We start from the raw sequence: 20,227 nt of genomic DNA, 5'->3' as shown, positions 1-20,227 counted from the left end.
TTCCCCTTCGATTCCCCCTCTCCATAGTTTAGATTAAATTAAAATAAAATATCGTTTGTATCAAAAACACTCATTTTAATTTCGAAATATATCTTTTACTTTTATAAACAAAACATCAGCAGAGAAAACATAAATAAATACGTAAGTCATGGAAAAAGATAGAACAATATAAAGGAATGAAGGCAGTTTTTGAGCCTGTGGGCTATTAGAACCATGTCCTAACCCAAAGACAAGTTTTAGATATATGGGCTAAGATTTAAAGCCTGAAAGAAACTGGGCCACTTAAAAAAAAATTTCTTTTCTTTTTTCCTTATTCGTTTTTTGAATTTTATTGTAAAGAACACCAAAAACCCTGTGTTTTGTCCCTCTCTGCTGCTGCTGCTGCTTGGCCTGCTCTACCATTTTGCTTAGCTACCTTATCTTCTTCTTCCTCTTCGTCTTCCTCTAAAACCCAGAACAATGCCAAACCAAGACTCACCAAAACCCACCGAGTCTCCACTCAAAGACCAAGAAAGCGACCCAAACCCCGACCCAGATGAGGAAAAAGAAAATCTCTCCTCAGACTCAGAGTCCGAGTACGACTCGGACGAGTCATCCGAGTACGAAGGAGAAGGAGGTGGCGGTGGTGGTGAAGCGGACGACACACTCAACTATATCCGACCCGGCGAAGAACTACCCGAGTCCGATAACACACCCGACGTGAACGTGAAGCTGTTCTCGCAGGTCCTCCAGGGCAAGAGGGTGAGGCGAAGGCAAGAGGAGGAGGACAGAAGCTACGTTTTTTACGAGGACCTCTTTGATTTTCCGGAGGACCCGGAGGATTGGAGAGAGGAGGACTTGAAGGAACTATGGGGTGATGCTCCATTGGAGATGACCAAACCCGGCTGGGACCCGGTTTGGGCTGATGAGGAGGAGTGGGACATTGTCAGGGAGGAGATTAAGGCTGGCAAAGACCCGCCCATTGCTCCGTTTTACGTCCCCTACCGGAGGCCTTACCCAGCTATACCGGATGACCATCATGACATTTCCAATCCCAAAGCTGTGATTGAAGAGTTGGATAGGATTGAGGAGTTTCTCAAATGGGTTAGCTATGTTTTCCCTGATGGAAGCTCGTATGTCTTTGTTTCTTTCTTTACTACATTGGAATTTATTTATGTTATGATAAGTATCATTTAAGCAGGCTACAAATGGGCTATAGAGTTTATGTTAGAGTTTGTGTTTGGCATTTGTTTCCATTGTTTTTGTGACCTAGTTCGTACATGAGAGAAATGGTCAATGCTCATTCTCTGAATTTCTACAAATGTCTGCACTTTTTAATGTTAAAAGTTGTTGCTTTTCTTTTCTTTAAGGTATCATATTTCTTATCACCTTAATTTATGATTGTCTTTGTTTAAGGTATGAGGGCACTGTGTGGGATGACTTGGCTCATGGAAAAGGAGTTTATGTTGCTGAACAGGGACTGGTCAGGTTTGTCTATTTTTAACGAAATGTAGATGTCACTGTTTTCTTACAATGGTCAGAAAAGAATGATGCAAATCAGAAAACAACCCAGTTTGATGAATTTAGTAATTAGTAGCCTAATAATCCTGGCCTTATTGGCATTGGTGGTCAAGGGTGTGGTGGTCACTTGGGGTTGCTCCTAGGTACAAATTTAACCAACCCAGCAGAAGTATCCTAAATTTCAAGAACTCATAGAAAGCTTGTTTCAAAGACTTCATCAACTGTCCTTGGTGCCTTTATGTGGGGTTGGAGTAATTTTCAGTTCAATATCTTATGAAGAAAGTATTTCATTTTGAAGAAAGAAACTGGGAATATGATTTTTGCCAAAAATTATGACTAAAAAAAAATAGTCAATAATTGTCATGTAGTCTGTTTTAAATATCCAGATATGACTGGTATACTGTTAGAGCTTGGGTGTTGTGTGATTCCTTAAGCATGGTTCTATTATAACTTCCCTCCCGCTAAAACAGTGGAGGGTTTTTTCCTTCATGTAAACTCTAAACTTAGTAGTTTGGTTAGCTTGCAACTTTGTCACTCTGGTTTATGCGAAAAGAAATTTTATTTTATTTTCATAGGTATGAAGGTGAATGGCTTCAAAATAACATGGAGGGTCATGGGGTTGTTGAAGTCGATATACCTGATATAGAGCCTATTCCAGGTTCCAAGTAAGTTTATGTCCTACCTATCTATGGTGCCATATCGTAGCAGTGCCTCAAGATTTTTTCTTCTGTGTAATGTAAATTAATTGAGTTACTTGTTACCCTCTTTCAAGGCTTGAAGCAGAAATGCGTGCTGAGGGGCACATAATATCGAGAGATTATATGACCCCAGAAGACAAGGAATGGCTGGAGATGGATATCGAAGACAGCATTCGTCAAGCAGGGGGGCAATATGAAGTACCCTTTTATGAAAGAGATGACTGGATCACGCAATTTGGGACGAAACCGTATGTCTTTTAAAAAAATATATATATATTTTTAGTTTCTGTTGTTTATAATCAGATTAATTTTAATTAATATGCCTAAGATTGGAAGATTGGTTTGTTTTTTAATATGTTATCTTGATATTTGTATGCATTATCAAGTAAAATCAAGTAAGGTAGTTGGTCAATGAGCTCATGCTTCTTAAGTAGTTCCTTCCTGAGTTAGGATGTCACTCCCACTCCTTATGAGCCCCTAGGATCTTATTCTGATAATACCAAGAATGCCAGAACAAGGTGGTTGCACATGCGAGCAACTAGGTGGATGCTGAAATAGTCCCTGACACCCTTTAGTCTGGAAGTGTGGATAGGGTGATTGCCATGACTTCAGAATAAACATTTTTTTTGAAATCTTTGTATTATTTAGTATTAGTGTCCGCATTTGTTGGTTTGTAATTTAAAGATGCCAGTATAGAGGAGTAAGTTTTTAGCATCTTTGCTTACTAAACAGAAGAGGTGAAATTCATAATTTTAGTTTACAATTCAATGAAACCTTTTGCAAGCTTTTATACCACAAGTCATAAATGTACTCTTTTTCCTGATACTGGTTTTGCGGTTTTATTGATGATTGTCTTTTTATGTCAGGGAGAAAGGTCGATATCGTTATGCTGGACAGTGGAAGCATGCCAGAATGCACGGATGTGGTGTATATGAAGTCAACGAGCGCCCCATCTATGTATTTCCATGAGCTAAGCCATTTCTTTTTATTAATTCACTAAATATGTGGTAGTGAATGTTGATATATTGAAGAGGTCAAAAGAATAGAAAAATATTACTATGTAGATATGATGACCATAGTATGGGGTAGTAAGAGATTGTAGAAGGAAGGGTTTTCATTTTCTAAAATGGGTAGAAGACACAGTATAAATTATAAAAATACGAGAGCTGTTAAGGACATGTGTGGCCAAAACAACTAGTAGACATAGGGACATACAAATTTGGGGACAACAGATCTCTACTATATTTGCATCACACTCTTTAAATAATTTCTCTAAACATTCAAGTCTGTGCGAATAATTGTTTGCAAGATGTGAATGGTTTCCTTAAAATTGAAAAGTAAAAAACAGTAGGCAGTCCACAGTAAATGTATGGTAATGGGATACAGTGGCATCAACACTATTTTAATAGAGTTAATAGAGTTGGTGTCAATGTTGTCAACAGTCGCGCTCTATTTTTTGCACTACTTTATGAAGTTTACTAGTGTATATTGTAATTCATGCATCATTGATTAGGTTTAAATTTCTCCAAGTTACATCTTCATTTCTTTTTCTTTTAAGCAAATATCTATAGTTTCCGTTTACCTTTACAGAATTGATATGCTCGTCAATATTCCTGTAAACTCAAACGACCGATATTAGTTGACATTGAATTTTCATTCTTAATTTTTGCTACTCCTAATGTTAATATTATCACTCCCTTCCCCCGATGTAGAAAGAAGTAATAGACCAGTTGTAAGCTGCTGAAGGACTTACATAAGGACCTAATAACATCTATTGACCCAAATTGAGATCCCTGGGTTATAACGACAGCCCATTTTCAACAAACCTGGGAATTGCCAGTATACCCTTTGGTGATGCTAAACTAAATTTGTAGCATCACATTACAAAGTGATTAAAACAGCCTATAGGGGATCCCAATAAGATCGGGCACCAAATCTTGTGAAAGATCTTCCCTTGTTTGCATCTAACTTGATACTGTTTTATTGTTATTAAGTACTTTATCTTCTCTTTGCATGCAGGGTAGGTTCTATTTTGGGGAGCTATTGGAGGATTCTACTGGTTGTGATGAGGATGTCTCAGCGGTAACAATATATGTTCATTCTTTCTTTTATTATACTTGAATGAAAAATAAAAAGGTCATGTAGCACATCTGTACCAAGATATCTAATGTTTTTGGTGCCTTTTCAGCTGCATGCTGGTATTGCAGAAGTGGCTGCTGCTAAGGCTCGGATGTTTGTGAACAAGCCTGATGGAAGTATGTTTCTTTAATGCCAGTAATAACTGCCTTCCTAAGGAGATATTAGGTTGCAAATTAATGTATCTTCTAGACACTGAAATTTTAACTCAACTTTAAAAATTGGAAGTTCCTAACCCGAGGTTAAAGCAGAATGATGCACTATAATGTTTACGATAGTAGGTCAGGAAAGTCATCTGCGTATTGGTTAGGATATGTATTCTTGGAATCATGTTCATGTACAAGTTGTCTTATAGAGGTTCAGCACACAATAGAATGTACTTGAAATTAGTTTTAGTCAAGAGATACCAATAGCTCCTCAACATCCCTATATAGGTGTGCATATGTTTTGCTCTGTTTGATTACAACACTTCTTTTGGGGCTTACTCCATCTTTTTTGTGGAATATCTGGCTCGCATCATATGAAGATTTAGTTTATTTGGATATTTATTTACCCAGGAACTTTGAATTACTATTATGAATTTTCACGTCACGCAGATCTGGTTTATCATAAGATCCATTCAGCTTTTTTGTGTACTCTATGATCTCTCCTTTGTTCATGACAATGGAATTTTGTCCTTTAAAGTGGTCAGGGAAGAGAGGGGCCCATATGGTGATCCTCAACATCCTTATTTCTATGAAGACGAAGATGTTTGGATGGCACCAGGCTTCATAAACCAGTTTTATGAAGTAAGTTACAATCAATTATTTATGACTGGAGAAATTGTTTTACATCAGGATTAAGGATATATCAGGTTTAAGAAATTGAGTACTTATACTTCTTTGGCAGGTCCCTGATTATTGGAAAACTTATGTGCATGAGGTCGATGAAGAAAGGGAAATGTGGTTGAACTCCTTCTATAAAGCTCCATTGAGGATACCTATGCCTGCTGAGCTTGAATACTGGTGGTCAAAGGGTAATAATTAAATCATCCATACCCCTCATCCTCCTCCTCGCATTCATTTCAAGAATTTTCTGCACATCCAAATCCAAGCACACATCAATTTCTTTTTCCTTTTTTTTTTTCTTCCTGTTTTACCAAAAGAAGAATTCTGAAGTGAGCTGCACATTGTGGGATAGCTCTCCCCAACACGCAAAAATCTCCAGTATCACGAATCCTTTGTATTCCCCCTTTAAAGTTTGAGAGGTATCACCTGGCCACATTGGCTGGTGGCTTCTTGACATAATTCAGTTTAGTTTTCTCTTACTTCTCTTAGGTTATCTTATGCTTTTGTCCAAATAATCAGCAAATCGATGCATGGTTTGTTCTTCCACAAAAAGGGACAGAGTTACTTCTGATACTAAAATTATGTTACATTTGATCAGATGAGACTCCTGAATTTGTTCTAGTCAACAAGGAACCAGAGCCTGATCCTGCAGACCCATCAAAGCTTGTATATACTGAAGATCCCCTAATCCTACACACACGAACTGGACGATTAATCAACTATATCTATGATGAAAAGTATGGGGTTCGCTTATTTTGGCAGCCGCCTCTGAAAGAAGGGGAAGATGTCGACCCAAAGAAGGCGCAGTTCCTACCACTTGGTTTTGATGAGTTCTATGGAAAAAATATTGGTATGAAGAAACAAAACTTTTGGATGCGTCTTGTATCAGGCGTGGAAAATGCATGCAAGCCTGTTTTGGATAAAGTAGAGAAATGGACTGAAGAGAAGAGGAAAGCTAGTGAGATGAAGATGAAGCTGATTGAAAAAGAACTTGAACTTATAGACGCTGAGCTGCAACTGGAAGAGGTCATTGAGGATATGGATGAGGAGTTGAAGAGGAGAGAGAAAGAGGAGGAGAAGGTGGAAATGGGTTTGCAGAAGGAAGAAGATACTTCTGCATTGGCTAACCAAGATGAGAAACCCTTAGTTGAAGAGGAGGAAGAGGAGGAGGAAGAAGAAGATGAGGATGATGTTGCACCATCAAGTTTTGGGTCTGTAACGGCAGATCAGGATGCTACTAAAAATGGTCAGAAGGGAAACAAACCTGGGAAATCTCCATTTTCTACAGCTTCATTGACATTTGCTTCAAGTAGCTTCATCTCTGGAGTGAGTTCTGAATTTTTTATTTCAACAATTTTCTTTTTATGGGTTTTTATATCATCAAATCATTGTGATAAGTCAGCATCATTGAAGATAATAGCTTGTGATGCTATGATATATGCATCCAATGCCTTGGATTAACAGAAAATGTAAGCCCTAGCCTATCAATGTCATTAACTCCATCAGTAGGGAAATTTATACTATCACATCCAAATAATGTCATAGTTTTAAATAAAATCATACTATTTTCCTTTCCTGCATCACCAAGCAACTTAAATGAGAATTACTTTATAATTTTTAGAGTAGAAATCATAAGCTTATGTATTAATTGTTCAGGTAAATGTACATGTACAGTACAATATAGCCATTTATATATTACACGATAAAGATCGAGTGAGTTTTTATTATATTGATTGATAACAATTCATTTTTTAACTGGTTAGTTCACTACTCTATTTGATTTTGTATCTTGTTTATGGTGAGGACTGTTAATATTTGCATTTAAGGCTGTAGAACTTGATTACTTACATGATTGTCTGTAGGAAATATTCACTTTATCATCCTCCCATGTGTAAAACTGCTCCTATGAAATTAATCACAACGCCTAACCATAATAAGAGAATTCATATAGAATAGACAATGGATATGTAAAGTTGTGCAATGAGTTGATTGGTCTCCGTGAATAAAATTTGTGTTTAGAAAGTTTAATTCATCTGACTACCATAGCTAAGGGTACGGCCATCTAATGATGTGCAGTGGGTACACTCTTATAGTATTTCAAATTTAAAATTTCCTATCTCCCAATTCTTAAGATTCCGAAAAAAAGAACCTAAACAAAAAGTTTAATGGGTTTGATCAACATTTTCATTTTTTTTTTCATACCCTTCTTGTTTGTCTGGATAAGTTGAAAGTTACTGGCACACCTAGTGGTGCAATTGCTTTATTTGGTATCAACTGCATTTTTCATGATAATCTGTATTTGAAACCACAGGCTGGTGTTAGACACATATAACATTATGCCTCTCAAATTTGTAAATATTTTAATTCAGTATGAATGTATGTTTTCGATATTTTGTTATAGATCCAAATGCCGGTAAGTCAGAGTAAGAGAACTTAGTTTTGAGTGATGCATGTCGATTCAGAACTAGTTCTTATGCCTACTTTTTGGCTTTGCAGGTTCCATCCAGGCTACAGCAATCGTTTTTGTCATGGAAAAATAGTAGACCAATGCCAAAGGCAGCGATTTCCTCATGCAGTGAAGCCTCTAGTTCCCTCTTGAAAGCAGTTGATTCAGTCATTTTCCCTACAGTGGTTGGCCCAAAAGTAAACTTGAAAGCCACAAGACAACGACACTTTAACTTCCAAGCCAAAACCTCCTCAAATGGGAGGCTATGTCGGCTGAGGCCCATATCTCAAATATGCTCACCTCATTCAGCTTCTATGAATACCAGAATAAGCCCAAAAGAGTCGAGATCAAGAAACCATAGGTGGCCGCATGCAGCACCAGAGAGGGAATCAGACAGTATTCTGTCTTTCCACACCCCAGTGTATTATTTTGAACCACATGAAGAAACTATACATGGTGAGCCGCTCTCTCCCTTGTTAACATAATACTTGGTACTCTAAGACGTTGAAAGACGGTCAATTTTGTAAGCGCCACATTCTTTTTCTAGCTAAATTTTATAAGTATACTCGAGGCTCTCCCTCCAAAACCCAAAAAGAAGAAAAAGAAAAAAGAGGAAATGAAGATAAAGATGCTTTGAGTTCAAATGTCTTGTATGTGTCGTGAAGAGGGCAAGAGTGTATGTGTAGTGACATTTTCATTGTTATTGTATTTTGTAATTCTTAATTTTATTGTATCTGAATCTCATTTTGATGAATAAGGATATTGGAGGAAGGTTAATGTAGCTCTTATTTCTATTGTGCTGTGGTTCTAAAAGTTTTTGCATTTCCTTGCAGTTCTGTTTGTAGCTTGAACAAAAGGTTACCGTTTCGGTAAATATTTCAAGCTACAAACATTTTCCTGCTTTTCTGCAAACAAGCACCTGAATATTTCTCATGCTTATGACTGGCAGGCAGCTATTAGGTTTTTAGGTTGAAGATTTATCTGTATTAGCAACCTAGTGCAAGCAACATGAACAATGTTGCAACCAGACAAGACCTTCCATGTCGTAGTGTTGGAGATGCTGCCTCAGTTGCAAGTTTAGTTGGGAAGTTATTGTGGTTAGGTAGCTTCGGAATTCATGTGCATTGCAGAGAAGAGAATGCTCGGATTACCATGTTTGGCTTAGGATACATCTGACTGCGTACTTGTCAATAGAATAACATATTATTATTAGTTGGGTTTGGGATAGTTCGTAAGTTCTCTGCCTTGTCCGTCTCAATTGGAAAGGGCAGTCAAACATTATGATTAGGGTAAAAGGGAAATTATAATATAAATTAGTCAAATCTAAGGTAACTATTTGGCACTATAATTTTTAAATGGTTAAAAGGTTTTTTTATATAATCGAAATCGCATTTGACAACAGGGTTTGGCCGAAAAAATTAGAAGTGTTGATAGAATATGAAATTACTTTTTAGTGAGAAGCAGAACGAAACACTTTCAAGTGATTTTCCATGATGTGCTTGGATATTTAATAAAAATTTCAACATGCTTCTAATAAAAACAGTTTAGTAAAATCACTTATAAGAAGCACTCCCAAAATAGATCATAAATCCTTCACCCAAATGCATACTCTCCTTTTTTTATTTTTTTATTTTATGGAACACCCAAATGCATACTTAGAGCCTTCAATTGATGTGTGTGTATACTGAATTTGATAATATTTAATAGAAACAGTCTCATGTGCATACTAAATTTTGGCGAATCCCGCAATATTTCCACAGGCTAATTTAACCCTGCAATTAGTTGGTCTTCAGTCTCGACCATTTAAATGGTGGCGGCCTTCCAAGATGGCTGCGCTTGCAAATTTGCAAGTTGCAACCCAAACCCAATCACAATCTCTAATTTTAGAACAAAAAACGTGGTCCAAAAGAGAAGATAGAGACTTCTCCCAAAGTCAAGCTAAGTCGCATTCAGCATAGACTTGCACAGTTGGTTAAACTAGTTAAATATCACCATAATTGAATATGTGGATTAGGTCAGTAAACGAAAGAATGTGTTTTCACATCTTGCACCCGAATTCGACCATGATACATCAAATGCTTCGAAATTGTCCAAATCATACACGTCTCATGCATTAAGATGATTTCAATTTGCTTAAACTCGAACTTGGCACTACTTAACGGTCCAAGCCTGTCAAGGCACGGCATCATAAGATATCCATACCAATCCTACCAAACAAATCCAAATACATAAAAATTTGGATACATAATCGCCACACAAAAAATAAGTAAAATAAAATGATAAATGTTGTGGTAGACACAAAAACTGGTCAGGATTCATGCACGAGAGTGGACACCGCACCAATAGAAAGAGTTAAGTCACTATCCATACGAACAAATAAATCAATAATAGAGAGGGAGGCCTTTTGGTCTTTTGGTCATTCCCGCACGTCAAATTCTCATCCATACACACTAATCATTTGTCCTTGACGCAAAAAATAAAAGACTATTGTTTTTTTTGTCCCCTATTAATTGTAAGACCATAATGAATATAATTACAAACCTAATTGTAAGACTAAACTAACTTCACGGCAGATTCGTTTGCGGGATTGGGTCACTAACAATATTGAACATTGAGTCCGAGTATGCGTGCTCCTTTCTGCATCTGCTGAGACAGCGACTTGGCTCTTTTGATCACATGTTTTGTTTGCTTTGCTTGGGTTATGGCTAGCCGTGTATGGATCCGCCTGCACCAGAGATGCCTCCCTTCAATTTCTTGTCTTCTTTTGGGCTCCATCACTCGCTTCAATGATTTGGTGGATGTCACCTACCCTAGATATATATAACATGTGTGCTTATAAAAATAACCAAAATAAAAGTATATGATTTGAATTTATCATCAACTAACCAATCAAAAATGAGAAAATCATTTTTGTCACAATGTGTGGAATGAAGCACCAACCTAACAACCTTTGATATTGGAGTTCGTGGCATCAAAGCTATAATTATTTGAGAGATTCACTATTATATTCAATATTGAATATGATTATTTCGGAGTTCAAATTATTAAAAATATTCTATATAACATGGACTTTATAAATACATCCAAAACCTATTTACAGCATAAACAAAAAGGCTTTTAACTTCTTTTAAATTACGAAACTGTCATTGATTTCTTAAAACAAATCCAACTCCAAAATCTCATAAAAAAAATACTCAAAACACTCAATAGAGTATCAAAGTAATTTAATACTCAAAATTAAATTCAATAGGTAAATCATTTTTTAGGTTTTTTTAAAGAAATTAAATAGTGTATGGTTTATTTATATTATTAGTGCTAAGAATTGGTATATGACTAAGTATCTCTAATAATTTGGAGTTTGTCACCCATATCCAAATAATTAAAAAAATAATAATAATAATTTAAAAAAAAATGAAACCAAGAGGTAAGAGCCCCACCCGACCACAATCCAAGATTTCTTTTTATTTATTGTTTGGACAGGTATTCATTTGCAATTGGGCCACAAGTTCATTTTTGGCTGAGTTAGCTAAGCACCGTTCACTATTTAATTATGGATGGGATATTATCACTGCTAAGTGGGAAATTATACCCCGCCAATTTAACCATTTAAGTATTCACACCATAAATTAAATAAATAATTTGTATTATAAAAAACAAGAAAATATTTTTGGTCACCATTTAATCCAAGGTGTATTCTCATCACCTTTTTACTTGGTATTTATGGAATCATGATTATGCATATGAACACGTGTGAAGTGTTGAAAAGAATATTAAAAATACACTTTGAGTTAAAAATTAAAATAGTGAAAAAAAAATGCTCCAAAAAATATAGGGAAAATAATGTATTTTGGTGAGTTTTAAATGGATTGATATGACGACATGATCTTATCATAAGAAAAGTTCCTTAAAGGAAGAAAGGATCATACGCACGCGTGAAAGATGTCTAGTATTTGCTAACCGAACAAAAAAGGAAAAAAGAAAGAACAATAAAATGTAAGCGTGTCACATTCTTATAGAACAATGGAATTTCGCAGAAGAATAGATATGAGGATGGAAACAAAAATAGCACTCCTCCCCACAAAAAACTGCCGGCCAAAAGAGAAAACATTCCACATCCTTCCAAGGCTATGACCACTTTATGCATACGTATGTGAATTCCACGTTAAAATTTGTAATTTAAATTGAATTAAATTGAATAGATAAAATAGTTAATTTTATACTCATTATTTTTCTATAATATTCTTGATTTTTCCGATCGCTACTTTTTTCCATTTCAAATACGTAAACATACCAGTATTAAATAAAGATAACGAATATCTTTGATTTGTTGTTTTACCTATCAGACGTCCATCATTGACATAAATAGAACTTTGATTAGATCAAGATGGCTGATGTTAAGAAGATTGATATGAAATCTATGATGGTAATACATGTATACAAGATGTTTTATAAATTCACGGTTAGCATCACCTCAAACCCTTATAATAAGTTGCATTGTTCATGCATGTAGGCACCGTGGCACGTATGGACACTTACACATGATGTCAACTTGCACTATAATACGAAATCATGAATGCTACTATTAGGAAATTCGTAAGTTATTTGGATTCATTGTTGGAAGGGATAAGAAATCATGCATTTTCCTTCTTCTTCTTCTTCTTTTTTTTTTTTAATTTTTTTTAATATTTTTTTTTAATACTATATTACTGTTGGTAAATCGTAAAACAGTAAAAGTCCATTAAACACATGCCCTACCATAGACGCCAAACAGTACCTCCGCGGTGATGTAGACAGAACTCATATGTGGTGGTAATTAATTAAGCTTGAAATCATGACCAAAATTGTTTTCACCGCGTAGTTGTTAGCCTATAAAACAGAAGCTCGCGTTCGGCGCATCGCAGATTACAATCCACTGAAAGAACTCTCAGAGAAACTATTTGGAATTAAGAGAAATGTTTAGCTAAAGTCATCTCGTTTCCATTCTTGCTTGCTTCCACCAGTGAAGCTCAAATTCAAATCCAAGCTTCCAACCTCCTCATCATCGCTCCAGAAACATCTACTGTAAGTATGTGAACACCTACCTATGTTTTTGCTAAAATTCGTGTTTATATTATATGTTTTAGATTGCAATAGTTATACCATCATAATCTACATGAAAAACCCCTCGATTTTTTCTTTTGAATCACTAAAAAAGGTTAAGAAACGAGAAAGTTATAGCCAAAACAAGTTTTCCGAAATCCGATGACAATTTCCAGATTCCGGCGGTTCTATGAGTTTTCCGATCACCGGAAAATTGTGATTTTGTTGTTGTTCTTCTTTTAATCCATTTTAATGTTTCTGATTATGTCTAACACGATTCTGTATTTTTTAATATCATATTGCTCAAAACTTTTCCGGCGAATTTCTCCGGAAAACTCAAAGAAAGTTCGTAGATACTCATTTCTCAATCGTTTTTAATTATCTCTCTATCAATATAAAGCTTATGATTTTAACTTTAAATCTGGAGATTTTGGTAATCAAATAATCAATACATAGAGGGAAGGCAAGCCCGAAATCAAACACGTTTAATTTAACTTATGAAAATTGCTCGTAACTTTAAATAATCATATCTCATTCATTTCTAAACCCTAGTTTGTTTGGATATTCAATATGCGTAGAAATACATGCACACATGATGCTACACATTTGTTATTTTCAAGAAATGAGTACATTTATTGGGATGAGATTAACCTTATTTCAAGAATATCTATATATTTCGTTGTCACGCTTTCAAAATGCAAGTAGAAATCTCTAAGATGCTTGTTTATTTTAAAACAGGGGACATTTATTTCCTCAACTCGAGCCACAAATACACGTGGATCCATGGGGGAATTGTATTAATTTCTCAATCATAAGCCTCAAGCTCTCAAGTCATACTCCATGCTAATCTCCCTTTTTCCCTCAGTGGTTTTCTGGTTATTACGGTTATGATAGTTGTCAATTACCGGCAACTTAAGAGCCAAAGCTCTTCCCCAGCTCTCGGCTTCCCTCGCCTCAGGTTCTTCCGATACCGGCGCTTGAGGTAAACTGGTAATAACTACTCACCAGACTCAACCGATAGCTGCAGAAGTTCTCATTTTTGTTTCTGTTCCCGAATCGATATTATATTTACCGAAAATGCCGAGTCCGAAGAGTACTCATCGGAGGGTCCACGAGGAGAAGAATCGCAGGGGAGATCACTCAACGAGAAATCGTCATCGTTCCACGGCCAGCTTTCGGATATGGCGACGCCGCAGCTTCGGAGACCAAAAACAGTGCCAGACATGGCGTCGTTCAGGAACACGATCGGAATGACACCGGCCACGGAGTTACGGCCGAAACTGACGAAGCTGCTCCTCAACGTCACGATTCAGGGGAGCGTCGGCGCCATACATGTCGTAATGCCGCCAGAATCCACGGTGAAAGATCTGGTGGCGGCTGCCATACTGTCATACGGAAAGGAAGGTCGCCGTCCGATCTTGACCTCTGTCGACCCCTCGTTGTTTGACCTCCATTACTCTCAGTTCAGCCTAGAAAGTAAGTGTTTTATGTGCTTTTGGGGCTTATGAAATTGACGGTTGTGATTATATTTCGAATATGTTTGATTAAGACACGTGTTTAGTGGTGATTGATTGTTATCTCTTTTGTGTGGGGCCAGGTTTGGATAGGGAGGAGAAGCTGATGGCGTTAGGATCGAGGAACTTTTTTCTGTGCCGAAGCGCAAACTCAATGGATGCTGCTGGCGGCAGCGGAACGACGTCGTCTGCTTCATGTTCAAAACAGGCAGAGAAAGTTTCGAGGACTGGATTTTCATGGCTCAAGTTTATGGATTTCTTGTTCTAATTGGCTTAATTAGTTGCCACATCAATTAAAATATTATTGTTCTCCTCAAAAGCCTTTGGCTTTGTACATAATATATAGGTCCGTATTGTAATATAAGAAGATTTTATTTCAGGGTTTTTTTAAATATATTATTAGCACATATTATTTCAGGGCTTTGTACATAATGTACGTCCGTATTATAAGCTTAGAATTTTGATGAATGCCACAATATATTGTCACAAGCTGATTATACCCAGCAATTAGTTGTTCTTTTAAAAAAGGTAAGGTCTTGAGCTCGAGTCTTAGCATTCATGTAATGTATGTTAGTTTAATATTCTGTCGTCATTCTTAATAAGAAAGGTCCCAAAAAAAAAAATGGCGTTCTAAGGTGGCGGCGCCCGAAGTCGGTTAAAAAACCACAAATGGTCGAAAAGATGGAGACTTGCAAAACTCAAACTCAACTTGGATACATTTGGATATATTTGGACCAAAAAAAGAATGGATATATTTGTTTAATAATAATCTCAATAACAGCCACAAGCAAGGACTAATTTGATTCACTTTCACTGTTGGATTAAACTGGTTAAACCTCACGGCAGTTAAGTATGTAGTTGTATCTAGTTGAGAAGTTGTCCTTGAATTGAGAGAAGACTTTGAATTGACGGTTCATATCTTTAAAATATAATACACAATAACTCTAAAAGAATATCAAGTTCGGTGTATGTCAGTGGGATATAACTCAGTTAGTTGAGCTCTTTCACCTCAACTAATTGAGTTATAATTTTAAAAATAATTAAAATAAATATTGAATATATTTAAAGTATGCATGTCCAATTCTCATCCATATAGACTATTAATTATTTGTTCTTGACCTAAAAAATAAAAGACTATTATTTGGTTTTGTCCCCATTTGATTGTAAGACCATAATGGACACAACTACAAACATCCAAATTAGAAAATGAATAATATCGAGGAGAGAGAGGCACTGCATCTATCAGAAGAAGAAAAAAAAAATCATCTAATCCAAATAATTTGAAGTACATGTATTTTGAACAATGTGCATGGGCCCCACAGTCATGACATCTTTATCTTTATCCTCTTTATCCTCTTTACATTGTCTCATCAAATTATTTGAGAGAAGAATGTACATAGGTTGAGAAATGAGGATATGTAATTGTGTTACAATCAGTGGAGACTTTTTTTTTCCTTTTTGAAAAATAAAATTTGAAGCATATATTTACCGATGACTTTGCTTAAAGGGAATTTCCAAATGCAAGGAGTTTGTAACTCAGTGGTTAATAAGCATATACCCTGACTTAATGTTCTAAGTTCAATTCTCTCTCCTTCAATATCGCTTGAATAAATAAAAAAGTTACTAACCCACAGTTGTATTTGTATTAAGGGCATTAATGGCATTAATGGCATTAATGTAAAATAGAAACCACCACATTGCTTAAGGGCATGAATGTAAAATTAAGCAATAAAATAAAACACAATAGAAAAAGAAAAGAAAAGAAAAGAAGGAAAATGTAGCACCCACTCATATTATTTTAATAAAAAAAAAGGAGTACAAAATAGTTTATTTTATTTGTATAATAATAATAGCAGCTCCCATAAGTTAAAGTATACATCTAAAAAATATCATGATTATTTTAACTATTTTATTTGCCTAACACTCCAATATCTTTGTATTATTGTATAGTGAATAGTGCCAATAATGCATGATGCCCACCCCAATAACTACAAGCATGGTATCGGCCCCTCTATCAGATTAACGTCGGGTTGCAAGAGAATACTATTTTTTTTTGGAAATAAGTAACCATATCCAAAATGAACATATGAACATGGATAACTCATACCGGAAGAAAAGATTTGGATTTTATGCATTTCTGATTGTGAAATGGTTTCTTGGATTTGACTGTAGCTGTCCCACCTTTTTTGTTTGATTTCCACCCTCTTGCTAGCCTACTTGTTAGGTGTGGGGAACTTAGGAATCATATTTAGTGCATTCATGATTGTGAAATGGTTTCTGTTCTTGGATTCGGCTGTAGCCGTCCCACCTTTTTTTGTTTGATTTCCACCCTCTTGCTAGCCTACTTGTGTTTTTTTGGGTCAAGTGCTAGCCTACTTGTTAGGTGAGGGGAACTTGTGAATCAGATAGAGGATTGTGTGGTGCAGCATGTTTATATAGAGAAAAACTGTGTGGCTGATAGACTTGCAGATGTGAGGTGTTGTTGGAAATTTGAATGAAATTTAAGGATATTTATCCCGCATTGATAGAAAGAAGAAAAGGTGGAGTCTTTATAAATGTGGAAGTCTCTATGCTTAGTAAATGGAAGTTGGGCAAAGTAGAAGCCAATTGGGCTACAAATTCAATTTGGGCACTTCAAATTTAAATTAATTTTTTAGTTTCAAATTATTACTTTTTAATTAATCCGGATGAGTTTAAATAACTGTTTTTTTAAGCCCTCATTCAAAAAACACACAAAAGTATCACATCACATTCATTCATATTGTCTGAGAGGAAAACAAAAAAAGTTCACCACATTCTAAGTCCTATTGTCGTTAGAGTATGTATTGTTGATATATAAATATATTAGTTAATTAAGTCACTGATTGTTGTCTTTCCAACCATTACAATATGGGGATGGGAGTTTGCTTTTTTGATTCAGCTCCGGATTGGATAGTATCCTTAATAGTTGATGATTGGTTAGGAGTCTCTTGTACCAGGTTGATTTGTAGTTCTACTATGTAGTTTCTGTGTTTGGTCCCCTATTTCATAAAAAAAGGAGACAAATTATTCAAAATTCAACAAATCCAATTATTAATACCATTATTAAGTGGAGGAGGTTTAATACCAAACTAATCATGTAACAACCCGATCCTAAATTCATATTTATTTATTAATTTATTCAAATAAAAGACGAATTTACCCCGAAAATATTTTAATGGTTTAAAAGTTGACTTTTTTGTTCCAGAAGGAATCTGGGGATTTTAGTTGTACTTATTGCGTAGAGCACATCAAGATGAAAAGTTACGATCAAAAGAAGTTCAGTGACACAACCGTAAATATTTCAAAGTTCAGTTTTAAAACCCAGATTTTCTTCTTCTTCCTCAAGAGCTCCACAATCAGCCAACTTCTCTCCTCCACCACCGCCACCATACGCCTCCGTTCTTGGCTGCCTCAGTCCCGTTAGAACCACCTCACTTCCTTCTTCGATTCCCGACCGGTCCCAGTCTCGATCCGTCGTCATGGTCGCCGAAAATAGCCACGAAATAGGCGGTGTTAGACAGTTTTTTAGTAAATTTTCGGGAGCTCGTTCGGACGCCTCCGGCCACCAAATCTTTCGAATTTGGTATGTTTTTCTATCTTTTCAATATGTTCTAGCTGTTGGTTGTGTTAGTTTTGAAAAATTTCTGCGTTTAATTGGTTGATTAAGCGATTGAAGTTTTGGCTAGTTTCGGCCTTTGATTCCGGCCACTTCCGTAGGCTTTTTGGGGGTAGGTCCAAAAACAAAAGTTGCTCCACTCAATGGGTTGATTCTATAGTGGGAGTCTTGGTCGGCGGTTTGGAGTTTTTCTGATCGTCGAAAATTGCTAAGGACACCCACTCGCTGCCAGCATATGTGGCGGCGCATGGGCCACTTTTTGGCTGGTCCTTCAATCCTAAAATCATCCTCATGTTGTCTCGAGTATGACGGTATGCACAACTTAATTGGTAATAAATATATAATTACTGTTGCTTACCTTAATTGGTAATTAAAGAAGATGTAATTAATTCTTACTTTGATTTTGGGAAAGAAAAATGAAACCCAAGCTGGATGGAACATTTCCCCTATTTTCTCAGAATGCATGAAACCTTCTCCTTAGCGAGGCCTTACCAAATATGAAAAAGAAAATGATTTTTCATCCAAGCTCCTTTTATGGGCAAAGCCTGTTTTCCATATGGGTGGGCCTTATTGCAAAGTTTTTCCTCTCTTGATTTATTATTTTACTTTTAACTTATAATCCCTTGTCTGCTTTGGCTTACAATCAAAACCCTATACCCTATGCAAAATCCTACTCTTTATCGCTCACACTCTTGTTTAAACCCAATTTAATGCCCCATTGTATTCTATATTATTTAACCTAACTCTCAAGTTCCTTTTATAGGGCTTGGGTTACAATACAACTCGAAGCCTTTCACATTCAAATTTCGGATGATTTTCTTGCAATCTTTTATAATTTTTCTAGGGCACTTTTATTTTAGGGTTATTTGTAGCAATGGTCTCCCAACTATACTCGTAGTTGCATTTGGGTCACTGAACTCAATTATTAGTTGCAGAGGTCACTCCACTATGTATTTTGTTGCACCAGTAGTCATTCTGTCAAGTCTGTTAGTTTTTTCTGTTTAAAATGACGACGTGGCAAGCATATGTGAGAATCTCATAGATTCGTGAGGGGCAAATCTGACTTTTCAGTTAGCATTCTTCAGCTCCTTGAACTCAAACTCCCTTGGAGTGCCTGGAAGGCTCTTGAGTGCCCCTAAGATATTTGGCTCAAACGCGGCGGCCTTTCGCCTCTTGTGCATGTAATATACCAGCCCTCCCAAGCCCAACAAAAGTAGCACCACCACGGGTACACCCGCTCCAAGTCCTATCTTCAGCCCCTGACTTTTGCTATATTCACTCCCGACACTTGACAAATTCTCCACCGTCGATTCCATCTTAATAAGCAATTGAGCTGGGTTGCACTGCCAATCAATGCAAAGAAACTGAAGTAGGATTTCGCTCCACAATGTCCTTGAGATTGAGATTAGACGTTAAGATTGGATTTGTGGGCCTGGGCCTGATGACGAAATCTCTCGTTTTTGGGTCCAGAATCGCTGTTCGGTCATGAACACGTCTAATTGACGCGAAACGCCGTCGTATTGGATCCAGATTCGAGAATGAAACAGTCTTGTTGGATCAGATTGAGTTGATGTTGAGGCCCAAATGCTTGTCGTCCGGGTCGAAGCTTTGCTTATAAGTGTCGAGCTCGATGGCGAGGAGGTGGTTGGGTGGGTTCCCATCGGAGACAGCGTTAGTTAAACCGAGGTATTGACATTCGCTGCCTTGAGGGAGGGTGAGATTCAGTGCTATGAGGAAGGCCAAGCCCTCTCTGGGAGTGGGTGTACCATGCCGGAAGTGATTATAGCCGCTACTTCACTTCATATGGTAGCTTTTCGGAGCAAGACGACGCCGTTGCACAGTTCAAAAAATGATGAGACGATCGAGGGAGGGACAAATTTGGAAGGTTGGACATTGTAGACTTGGAAAGATAAATTTGCCCATGAAATTGACACTACGTTAGCCAGACTTGACGGAAAGACTACTCGTGCAACGAAACACATAATTGAGTGACCTCTGCAACTAATAATTGAGTTCAGTGACCCAAATGCAACTACGGGTATAGTTGAGGGACCATTGCTGCGAAAAACCCTTTATTTTATTAAACATGTTTGTCATTATTGGAAAACTGCAAGTGTGCGAACGAGAAATCTTTGTCTTTATAGAGAGTATTCAAATTAGGGCTAGGCAACCAAACCAAGCTCGACCGATAAGGTGACACATCCACCGAATTTACCTTGTCGGTGTGCCTTTTTTGTAGATTGGCACCAAGGCAGTGATGCCATCAATTGATTATAGTTGACGGGTCGATTCGGTTTCAATGAGAACCTATGTGATTGTGGCGATGGAAATGAGCAGATCTAGTCATGAAGGGGCAATGATGCAGGAGAGAGAGAGAGAGAGAGAGAGAG

The 20,227-nt window shown here is 36.7% G+C and overlaps 2 protein-coding genes and 1 long non-coding RNA gene across 3 annotated transcripts; all 3 read left to right on the top strand.

The window, feature by feature from the left end:
* The first annotated feature begins 335 nt into the window (after nucleotides 1–335).
* On the top strand, nucleotides 336–8,388 carry EMB1211 (MORN (Membrane Occupation and Recognition Nexus) repeat-containing protein). The gene is made up of 11 exons (XM_008228911.2): nucleotides 336–1,112; nucleotides 1,396–1,467; nucleotides 2,076–2,165; nucleotides 2,273–2,446; nucleotides 3,065–3,155; nucleotides 4,218–4,280; nucleotides 4,387–4,453; nucleotides 5,019–5,122; nucleotides 5,223–5,349; nucleotides 5,760–6,487; nucleotides 7,658–8,388. Exons 1-11 carry the CDS (start codon nucleotides 460–462, stop codon nucleotides 8,090–8,092), a joined length of 2,604 nt encoding a protein of 867 aa, XP_008227133.2. The 5' UTR covers nucleotides 336–459; the 3' UTR covers nucleotides 8,093–8,388.
* A 5,227-nt stretch (nucleotides 8,389–13,615) lies between these two features.
* Nucleotides 13,616–14,519, top strand: LOC103326671 (uncharacterized). The gene is given in 3 exon segments (XM_016796274.2): nucleotides 13,616–13,820; nucleotides 13,823–14,162; nucleotides 14,284–14,519. Coding segments are annotated over 3 exon segments (582 nt in total). The 5' UTR covers nucleotides 13,616–13,763; the 3' UTR covers nucleotides 14,469–14,519.
* A 3,020-nt stretch (nucleotides 14,520–17,539) lies between these two features.
* On the top strand, nucleotides 17,540–18,286 carry LOC148921545 (uncharacterized). Its single transcript, XR_016123156.1, has 2 exons — nucleotides 17,540–17,804; nucleotides 17,939–18,286. It is a non-coding gene; the product is annotated as an uncharacterized LOC148921545 (long non-coding RNA).
* Nucleotides 18,287–20,227: the final 1,941 nt, after the last annotated feature.

The sequence above is a fragment of the Prunus mume genome, linkage group LG1 (genome assembly GCF_029339155.1).
Source record: "Prunus mume cultivar Tortuosa linkage group LG1, ASM2933915v1, whole genome shotgun sequence".
Classification (NCBI taxonomy): domain Eukaryota; kingdom Viridiplantae; phylum Streptophyta; class Magnoliopsida; order Rosales; family Rosaceae; genus Prunus; species Prunus mume.
The sequence above is the reverse complement of the archived record's forward strand: the minus strand, read 5'-3'. Positions and strand labels throughout refer to the sequence as shown.